At 48.9% G+C, this 10,586-nt stretch overlaps 1 protein-coding gene across 1 annotated transcript; it reads right to left on the reverse strand.

Annotated features, from left to right (window-relative positions):
- Positions 1 to 8,317: 8,317 nt before the first annotated feature.
- LOC146693684 (uncharacterized) lies at positions 8,318 to 9,809 on the reverse strand. Its single transcript, XM_085478804.1, has one exon. The coding sequence runs from the start codon at positions 9,575 to 9,577 to the stop codon at positions 8,426 to 8,428; it is 1,152 nt and encodes a 383-aa protein (XP_085334930.1). The 5' UTR covers positions 9,578 to 9,809; the 3' UTR covers positions 8,318 to 8,425.
- Between the last annotated feature and the right edge of the window lie 777 nt (positions 9,810 to 10,586).

The following is a 10,586-nucleotide window of genomic DNA, read 5'->3' on the forward strand; positions in this document are numbered from 1 at the left end:
TGTCAAGAGAACAGTCCAGCAAGACCTGATGGCGTTAAAGCCGTCGATCTCCGCTGCACTGCAACCATAAAAATGATTTATTTTTTTTTGCTATACTTGTATCAGCAGGCCGTGCTCGTGTCTTTCTGAAGCAGCATGTGTCTCCCCTTGTTAGTGCTGAAGTTCAGTAGCACACAGTAATATAAGCAGCTGTCAGGGAGACTGAAGAGGTGTGAAGAAATGTGCACAGGTGAGAGGGGAAGAACGACAACCTCCTGAGATAAGAAAATCTGCCATCAACTCAGAACTGGATTTGGATTTATGAGGAAAATTTGACTGAGTCACGTGTAATATCACCTCTAAGGACAGTCATTTAACAACAACTGTTACAACTCCCCTCTGCCGTGGTTTTAATGATCTAAATTGTGGCTTAACTTGCCACGGTGAAGAGATAATGGCAGCCACGGAGATGAAAAAGAATGGGGCAAATTATATTTAGATAAGAGCCGAATGGATCAAATAAGTAACGCAGGAAATCGCTGATCATATTCTTTAGGTCAGAGGCCAGATGCATAATTCTGATTTGGATTGAACTATGAGACTCTATTAGAAGTTACTCCAGTTTTAATAATATTGCAACAAGATTTCTAGTTAAGGGAACCTTCAATAGCTGCGATGACAAGTAAACAGAAATCGACAGGGTGAAAAAAACCAAAACCAAAAAACAACCACACTGATAAACATGCAACAAAAAGTCCCAGTGTGGGTCTGAGTCAGTGCGACAACAATAAGAACCACATGCATCGCAGGCTAAGGTCAGGCTGATTTACAGCCTGCATCATGTCATAGAATAAACAGACGTAAACACAAAGCATCAGTAAGGTTACACGTGGACTACATGATAAACAATCCATCACTCAGCTGACACTTTATTAGGTACGCCTTGCTTGTGCTTTTGCCTTCAGAACCTCCTTAACTCTTCAACAAGGTTCCAGAAACATTCCTCAGAGATTCTGGTCCATGTTGACATGACAGCATCAGATTGCTGCTGCAGATTTGTCAGCTGCTCATCCATGATGTGAATCTATTGGATTGAGACTATGGAGACCATCTGAGAACAGTAAACCCATTACAATGTTCACGAAACCAGTTTGATGATGATTTGAGCTTTGTTACGTGGGTGCACTGTGGTCATAAAGTTATGGATGTGGTCACCAACAGTTAATGGGCTGTTGGGTAAAATGATGCTTAGTTGGTACAAGGGGCCCAAAGTGTGCCAAGAAAATATCCCAGACACCTTTGGCCTGAACGCACTAGCCTGATCTGTTGACACATGAATGGATGGACCCACACTTTCATGTTTTTTACCTTCTTATCAGACCAGGAAATGTTTTCTGATCTTTTATTGTCTATATCTGATGAACACTGACAAACTATGGCGTCATGGTGTGTAAGGTCAGTATCTACACTGCTGTCATTCATTGTTTTTTGTTCCTTTCTGTGGTTTTCCCTCTTGTTTTTTGCACTGACCAGGTCGAATACAGTAAAGTGAATTTTCAGCGAGCCCTCAAAACAAACTTTGAACAATTTGTCAGCACTTTTTGACTGTCAGAAGGAAACCCAGCAGAGAAGAAGGCTGAGATCAACCAAGTGTGAAAACACATTAATAGGACTGACTTTGGCTTAATCAAAAGGGGCCTATGTGTGAAAAATAAAAACCCTAGAGTTTTTTACCTGAAAGTCTTATAATAGCTCCAGTGCAGTCCCCAGTTACACTTCTCTGTTTGAGACCCATTCACGTTGCTTTCAAATTACCATTTACATTGGTATAAAAATGTATGTACTCTAAAGGAAAACATAAAGTATAGCCATAAAGCACGAAGTGGTACGCGCTGTTATTTCCTACTTCTGACATAAAGACAAAGTAATATGTGCAGTTCTCCCATCTCACTTTAAACCTTCACTTGATGTTTTTAGCTCCCAGGTGCGTGTGTGTGTGTGTGTGTGTGTGTGTGTGTGTGTGTGTGTGTGTGTGTGTGTGTGTGTGTGTGTGTGTGTGTGTGCTGTTTTCCTCCTGCCGGCTGCAAATGAAAATGGAGTTGGAGTGAACTTGTGTGCTCGATGGTCTGCAGTGCCTCATGGAGTATCTCTCAGCTGGATGCAACAGTTTCCTTTCATACATTTCATTAACACCTTGTCTCCAGTCGCCTCCACCAGACTGAAAAACACACAAACTCCCATGAATACAAACACACACGCTCGCTCAATTTTATTTTTCTATGTTGTTTTTTTTTTGTGAGCTCGTGTTGACTTTTATCACACAAACACACGCTTCCTGAGTCCTGCTGCACTTCTTCATACTGGCGAAAGCTGTTGTGCCTCGCTGCGTCTGATTTCTGCCCCTCCCTTCAAGTTTATCACCAATTACTGGTAGTCCGAGAAGACAAAAAAAAGGACCCCTTCTCCTTATCCCCATGGCAACCACTCTCTTCTTCTTCTCTCTTTTTCTTCGCAATCAATCAGACAGCAACTGTGTAGCTGTCCTGCCCCAGCCTGGCTAAAGAGGTTATGTCGGGCAACCAAATATTACTTAGAGAGATTTGGAACAGAGGCTACTTTGAGTTATTTTCACCTTCAGTGTCGACCTGTCAGCCAGCTTTTCCTGTGACTGCTGACTTTCTGCTTGTTCCTTAGGCACCTGTAGCCTGTAAAATAAATAAATTTAAACTATGACATTTTAAAAAAAAGGATGAGGGAGACAAGCAATTCACCATAGCAACCTGATTTTTGACCATGTCGAAGCACAGCAGTACAGAAATGAACTACCAAAGCTCCTGCTTAATTTTGGCCAACTTCATAAACTGGTCTGGCGCCGTTCATCCAAAAAAATGGAAATGGCAAACACAACCACCCACTGACAAAAATGAATCTTCAAAGTTAGTGTTTAGCAGCGCTCTTTATTTTTATTTATTACTAGTTTTTGTTTTATACTCCTTTTTTTGTGAGGGGTATTTCAACAAGAGTGAGAAGTACTAAGTTATCAGGCTGAGGCTTGGTTTGTGAGCTGCATCCTTGAACTGTACAGTGTAACAGCAGTCTGGCGAGGAAGGAGCGGCTAGCCGGTCCAGCGGGCATGTGGTGTGGAGGTTAGCCGGATAACACGGAACCAGTCGGTTAAATCCAATAACAGACCTTTATTCGCCGTCAGCAACATTACACTTTATAAGCCAGGTCTCCTCGGCTGTACTCGTCCGAACCTACATGCGCGGGGATTGGTACCACCAGCGCCAGCTTGTCACAACAGTAAGTAAGGTGCTTTCTTGGAGCATGGAACATGAGCAGCATGAAATGGCTGCCGCTAACAACTCACACACCCACTAGGAGACCCCCACAGCTACTACAATAGTTGGGCAACTCCCCCTAGTGGTGCTATAACCCAAAAGGTTTGTTACATCACCCCCCCGGCAATTCGCAGGCTGTCCTCAGCCGGACCCAGGTGACCCTCCTCCCGCTACCCTTCTTCACTATACATAGTTACATTAGGTACTAAGCAGGTTGTGGAGGAATTGTTAGACACCCTTACCTTATAGCATTGGTACAGTCAATAAACAAAATTAGTGCTTGAAGCAAACAATATAGAACATGCAGTATTACTGCCAATCCATCTTCCAGAGATGGTCATAGACAAGGGAAACAGTCAGACATACAACACAACCGGTCACTCAAATCAGTATAACAGAAAACCAAACAAAGGCTCTCACGGGCCACGATTACCAGGGCTCAGTGGAACAGAACAAGTAATCACCCCTTATGAACAGAACAATTACAGCATGTACATGTATGAAACCAACCCTCAGTCAACATTGAGTCTGTCCGTATGATGACGGTTAGTCCACCTGGTAGCAGTCCAACCCTCAGTGATTCTGGGGCACCGGTGGGGTCTCAAATGATATTGTTCCCCCTCGGCCGGTGGCGACTCAGAGGCGCCCTCAGCGGGGTGCCCGCCTGCTCCGATATCCCCTGAACTCGGGAATGAGGGCTGTTCCCCCGTTTCAGTCTCATCCAGGCTCTCCTGGGACGAAGTCCGGTGCCCTGAAGGAGATGTGGAGTCCCAGGAGTAAAATGGCTGAACGTTCACGACGTGGAAGACTCCTGCGTCTTCACCAGTGTCAATCTTGGCTAATCTGTAGTTGACCTCCCCAAGCTTCTGAGTAACCCGGAGGGGCCCTGTAAACAAGGGTGCCAGCTTGGCCGTGAAGCAAGATTGAGCGTCCGATCGATGATGAGCTTTGACTTTCACCAAGTCTCCGACTGCATAGGTCATCGGCCGGCGTCTCAGGTCGTAGTAGCGTTTCTGCCTAGCATGGCTGCGAGCCAGTGTCTCCCTGGCTCGATCGTGGGCCTCCTGAAGCGACGCTTTAAGGATCTCCGGATAGGGCATGGATGACTCCTCGCTCTCTCCAGACAGCTTAGTAAGTAGGGCTGCCACGATTAGTCGACTAGTCACGATTATGTCGACTATTAAAATCGTCGACGACTAATTTAATAGTCGACGCATCGTTTGAAGCTTTGTAAGATCACAAAGGACGCAGGAATGAGTAGTAGGATTTAAGGGTGTAATAACGGACTGAAACAGAAGATGGCAGCACTGCATGTACAAGGATGCCAGCTGCCGTTAAACCCCGAAGAAGAAGAAGCTGTGTCCCAGAATTCATAGCGCAGCCCAGCGCAGTTGTCAACAATGGCGGCAGCTAGTTAGTTTTAACTTTACTCTTATTATTCTTTCTGGGTCACAAAATAAACGTTTAACATATTTTCAGGCGAGAATGTAGCTGTGTAAACCTCAAATATCTGCTCAGTTTATCAAGACACCACATATTTTCAAAAGCTCTCCGACGTTTTCGGAGACGTCTGTTACCCACTAGCTCGTTGGCTAGGCGGGGGCAAGGCTAACTAGAGCCGTGAGAACACCGGACTCCCGGCAAATCGTTTTCAAACCCACCACTGTCTTTCGCTACTCAGGTTAAACATGATATATAAGTCACTTAGATAACTTAAAATGTTATTGTTTGGCTTTCTTTAGTATTTTATTTGTTCCTGAGTAAATCGGTTTGGCTAAGATTAAAGTTATAGTTTTTGCACAGCTAAATAAACTTCAAGCAGACAGCTGATCATCAGAAGTTTGAGACGCTGGATAATATACTCCGGTGTCCTGTTATATTTTAGAAAGCAAGGAGTTTATTAAACTTCACCGAAACAATCTGCAAATTTCATTAAAAATTAATAAACTACCATCTTGTCTTTATTTTTAGTTAGCACAAACACTTCAAGCTGTAAGCTAATGATAGTTATATAAGACCAGATGCTGCTGGTGCAATAAGCTGTACGCTGTACGTCCAATGGATGATGATCTGATTAGTCGACTAATCGCAAAAATAATCGGTGACTAGTCGACTATCAAAATAATCGTTTGTGGCAGCCCTATTAGTAAGCAAGTCAAGGGGTGTCTCCAGCTCCCTACCATACAACATCATAGCAGGGCTGAGTCCTGTACTCTCATGGGGGGCTGAGCACAGCGCGAAACAGATTTGGGACATGAACTTATCCCACGACGCGTGCTTATCGCCCACGTATGCACGGATGGCCGTTTTGAGAGTTCTGTTCACTCTTTCGGTCGCATTAGTTTGCGGATGATACGCCGTCGTGAGGCGGTGGGTGGACCCAAGAGTGGAGAGAACAGAATCAAACAGCTCACTGACAAAAGGTGAGCCCCTGTCCGAAATAAGGTACCTAGGGGCCCCATGCCTAGCAAATACCTCGTTAATGAACTTACTGGCTGCCACTCGAGCCGTCGCATCCCGAACCGCACACACTTCGATCCACTTCGAGAAATAGTCTACGAAGACCAGTATGTACGAGTTCCCCGAAGCGGTGCGAGGTAGTGGTCCGACAAAATCGACCCCTGCGTATTCCCAGGGTCGCTGGGGCGAAATGGGGACCATGAAGCCCGCTGGCTTTCTTTGACTGGGTTTTGTGAGTTGACATACTGGGCACGACAAGACGTAGCGTTTAACTTCCGATGCCATCTTGGGCCAGTAAAACCTAGACTGCATTCTCGCTAGTGTCTTAGCAATCCCCAGGTGACCTGCTGTAGGGTGGTCATGATAATAACCGCACAGGGTACCCCGGAGAGCCGTAGGAGCATACAGCTTCAGCTCCTCCTGGGGCCGAAGACTGCGCTTATGTTTCGGGCCTCGGTAATAGAGTAGGCCGTCATTGACCACCAAGGACGGTGAAGGACTGGCGTCCGAACCCAGATTGGGGGAACACTCCAGGTCTCGGAGCTTTGGACCTGCACCTGGGTCATCTAACTGCAGCTGCCTTAGTTGTGTTCGGTCCTCTAACAAAAGGGGAGGCTGGGCACGAAGATCCATGCCCCACATGACAGCATGCTCCGGCAAGATTTCAATAGGAGGACCCTCTGGTGCAGGCAGTGGGTTGCGAGACAGAGCGTCTGGCACCCTGTTGTGTACCCCCGCCTTGTGTACGATGGTAAAGTCAAAGTCCTGCAAGCGCAGGGACCACCGCGCCAACCGGCCAGTAGGGTTTGGGCGTGACATCAGCCACTTAAGGCTGTTGTGGTCAGTCAAGACCGTCACATGAAGCCCTTCCACATAGGGACGAAAGTGTTCTAAAGCCCAAATCACAGCCAGACACTCCTTTTCTGGCGTAGAGTATGGTTTCTCTGCCTTGTGAAGAGCTCGACTCGCGTAAGCGACCGCTACTTCCCTACCCTCTGCATCCTTCTGCATTAAGGCCGCCCCCAAGCCAAGGTCACATGCATCCGTATGGATGAAGAAAGGCCGGGAAAAGTCAGGGAGTGACAGGACAGGCGCTGTCGCAATGCTCTGTTTCAGGAAGTCCATGGACTCCTGACACCTGTCATCCCACTGAAAGGTAACATCCTTCCTTGTCAGGGCGTGCAGAGGTTCTGCATGGCGAGCATATTCCTTTACGAATCTGCGGTAGTATCCCGTCAGACCGAGAAACTGCCGCACCTGTTTCATTGAGGACGGAGTTCTGAACTGCATCACAGCCTTGATTTTGTCATCGTCCGTTTTAATGCCATCCGGGGTAACCCGGTAGCCCAGGAAGGTGAGCTCCTTCAGGCAGAACTGGCATTTCTTAAGCTTCAACGAGAGACCCGCAGACCTAAGTCTCTCAAGGACCTCCCGCAGGTCCAACAAATGCTGTTCAAAGGTAGGGGACACAACCACAATGTCGTCCAGATATACAGCACATGTCTTGTAAACAAGGCCGCTGAGGACGTTGTGCATCAGCCTCTGAAAGGTGGCTGGTGCGTTGCAGAGGCCGAAAGGGAGCACGCGAAACTGAAACAGCCCACAATGGGAAACAAAGGCTGTTTTAGGACGTGAGTCCCCTGAGACCGGCACCTGCCAGTAACCCCTCGCCAGGTCCAATGTTGAAATGAATCGACCTCTCGCTAGGAAGTCGAGAGACTCATCGACCCGCGGTAAGGGGTATGAGTCCTTCCAAGTCACCTGGTTCAGCCCCCTAAAGTCCACACAGAACCGTGGGTCAGCGCCCAACCTGTTAACGATCACGACAGGTGCGACCCAGGGGCTCACGGACGGTTCAATTATGCCATCTTCCAGCATTTTCTGGACCTGCTCTTCAATGAGTTGTTTCTTTGCAGGGGAGGTGCGGTATGGGGGGAGGTTAATAGGCCTCGCATCTCCCGTGTCGATCACATGTTCAGTTAAAGACGTGCGGCCCAAATGACCATCAAACATGCAGCTAAATTGTTCAAGGAGGACAACTAATAGTTCTCTCTCACTATCTGTTAGGTTTGCCTCCAGAGCTTTGGTCTCCAGCGAGGGCTCTACCATGTCAAGCGTCATAATGACATTATCATCGCTCAACAGATCAACTGAGCAACCCTCCTCTTCATCCGCGCCTGGGCATGGACTGTCGTCCATAACTACGGTTCTCGAGGGGATGTGGATTGTCAAAGAGGCCCTGCTCATAAAGTCCATCCCTAAGACAAAGGGGGACGACAAGTTGCGGATGACAGCAAACCGGTGATAAAACCTTTTGTTCAAGAACCCTATGGGCAGCCATGTAACACCCTCCGGGAGACAGCGAGCACCGTCTACTAGGCTCACCGGTGGACCCATCCACTGGTGGGTCCTGCTGGGAGACAAGTTGTTCTCCAAAATGAGTTCAGCCCGCACAGCAGACAGGGATGCCCCTGTATCTAGCGTAGCGTTCACTGCCACCGAGTTGAAGTTAATTTTGGCTTTCAGTGGGGTGTTCCAGTGTGCTCCAGACTCTACATCTTCCATGTGCCCCACAATGCCTTGCACAATCTGGTGGGCATCATGCGGGCGAGGCATACTTTGTGAATGGGGGGAGGGCTGCCTCATTAAAATGTCCTCCCCCCCCGGGGGTTTCCCGACTGCTGACTGGCCGCACGAGCTGCCGGCAGTGAATCCAGCCCCTCAGCATCGGCTAGTTCCAGGCCCGGTGGTGGTCCTGGAAGAGGTCGGTGGGAGGTTGCCCTGGGTCTGGCAGCACCTCGTTCTTTTGGGGCAACCCAGGTGCAACTTGGGCACGTGCGTGTGGTAAACCCTGGGCGGGAGCATTTAAAACAATGTGGTTCTCTCGCGCTTGCAACACTAGGAGATGAAGTAGGGGTTGAGCGGCCAACTGGACCTAAGGCTGTGTGGAGCTCGTGCGCGCGAAGCAGTAGGTCCATAACCGACGGGACCGGCGTACCGTACAACGCAACCCGATATTTCTCCAATGAATGTTTACATATGAGCTCGATCTGTTCATGCTCCGGCGGCGGGCACCTTAGCTTATTAAACTCACCGAGCATGTGAGCTACAAACGTTGGGAGGGGCTCCTCTAGTGATTGGACGCGATCGAGGATGCCCCGCCAAACGTGCTCTTGGTTATCAGCTGACACAAACACTGATTCAAAAAGTTGGTAAAAATGTGCCCATGTAGTAATGTGAGAGCTGAGGGCCCTAAACCATTTACTGGGCTCTCCCTTGAGGAAGTGAGGGAGCTCACTCAGAACCTGCGAGTCAGTTAGGCGCAGCGACGATCTGTAGCTATCCACTGATTGGAGCCACTCCTCCGGTGACACTCCGCCGTCACCAGCGAACACTGGGGGCTCCAGCTTGGCCTGGTGCAGCGCTGCGGCGATCATCCTCGATGTATTGCAGAGTTCCGCCGACTGACGCTGGAGAAGCGGAGGGGGCTCTGTGTTAATCCCTTTCTGCGTGAATGGCGTGGAAAAAGCCACTGGGTTGGGGGTTCTCTGAGGAGGTGTTTGCTCCCCCGGTTCCCCTCTCGCGCCACCATCCAAGTGCTTCAGAAGGCTCTTTTGTAGCTCCAGCGAATCGTGCAAGCAGACTCGCAGTTTCTCCACCTCTTCTTGCAAGCTTTCCACCTTAAGATTGAGGTCATGAGGGGTAGAGCGAGGGATGATGTACTTAGTCAGGCTGGGAGCTTCAGCATCTGAGTCGCAGCCGTCTCCCTCGCTGCCTGTGTCTGGGTGGGACGCCATTTCAAAAGTATGGCCGAAACCACTCTCTCTCTCACAAAAGTTATGGCAAAGTGAAAGAGCGTTCCCACAGAGTACCTAAGCGTTAATATCCATCAGACAGAGAGCGTCCGTGCACACTCTGATGCTTCACACAAAACAAAACGTCCCTCTGGATGAACACTGAGTCAAAGTCACTGTAGCGTTAGCCTTAGCTTTAGCACCGCCGATGTCGTAACGGTCCAATAGCACTGAGTTAGCGGTCCGGCGGACCGTACAGTTACTCACGGAGTACTCCCCCTCGCAGGCGAGCGTGTCAAGCGATGGGTCGGCACTCTTCCATGCCTGCAAATGTCGTTGAAATCCCGGGGGGTCGGCTCCTTCACGGGGTCCTATCGGCCCGGCCAATACAGCCAGACGAAGAGAAAAAAAAAAAACACGCCACCTCAGCCGAAGTGTCGATCGTTGAAAAACACGGGAAAAACATCCGAGCCCACCGTCTGTCGGTCCGGATGACGATGAAGATCCAGAGAACAATGTTCGGGCGCCACTTTGTAACAGCAGTCTGGCGAGGAAGGAGCGGCTAGCCGGTCCAGCGGGCATGTGGTGTGGAGGTTAGCCGGATAACACGGAACCAGTCGGTTAAATCCAATAACAGACCTTTATTCGCCGTCAGCAACATTACACTTTATAAGCCAGGTCTCCTCGGCTGTACTCGTCCGAACCTACATGCGCGGGGATTGGTACCACCAGCGCCAGCTTGTCACAACAGTAAGTAAGGTGCTTTCTTGGAGCATGGAACATGAGCAGCATGAAATGGCTGCCGCTAACAACTCACACACTCACTAGGAGACCCCCACAGCTACTACAATAGTTGGGCAACCCCCCCTAGTGGTGCTATAACCCAAAAGGTTTGTTACAACAGGCGCCACAAACACATGCTCACAGACATGTGAAAGCACAGGTCTGCACCCGAACACACCATCACAAAAACACAGAGAGGTTCACCTTTAGTGTGAAGGTGAGGGGCTCG

The sequence above is a fragment of the Copadichromis virginalis genome, linkage group LG14 (genome assembly GCF_057382275.1).
Source record: "Copadichromis virginalis isolate Kocher_CV1m ecotype Utaka linkage group LG14, C_Virginalis_male_GT1.1, whole genome shotgun sequence".
NCBI lineage: Eukaryota > Metazoa > Chordata > Actinopteri > Cichliformes > Cichlidae > Copadichromis > Copadichromis virginalis.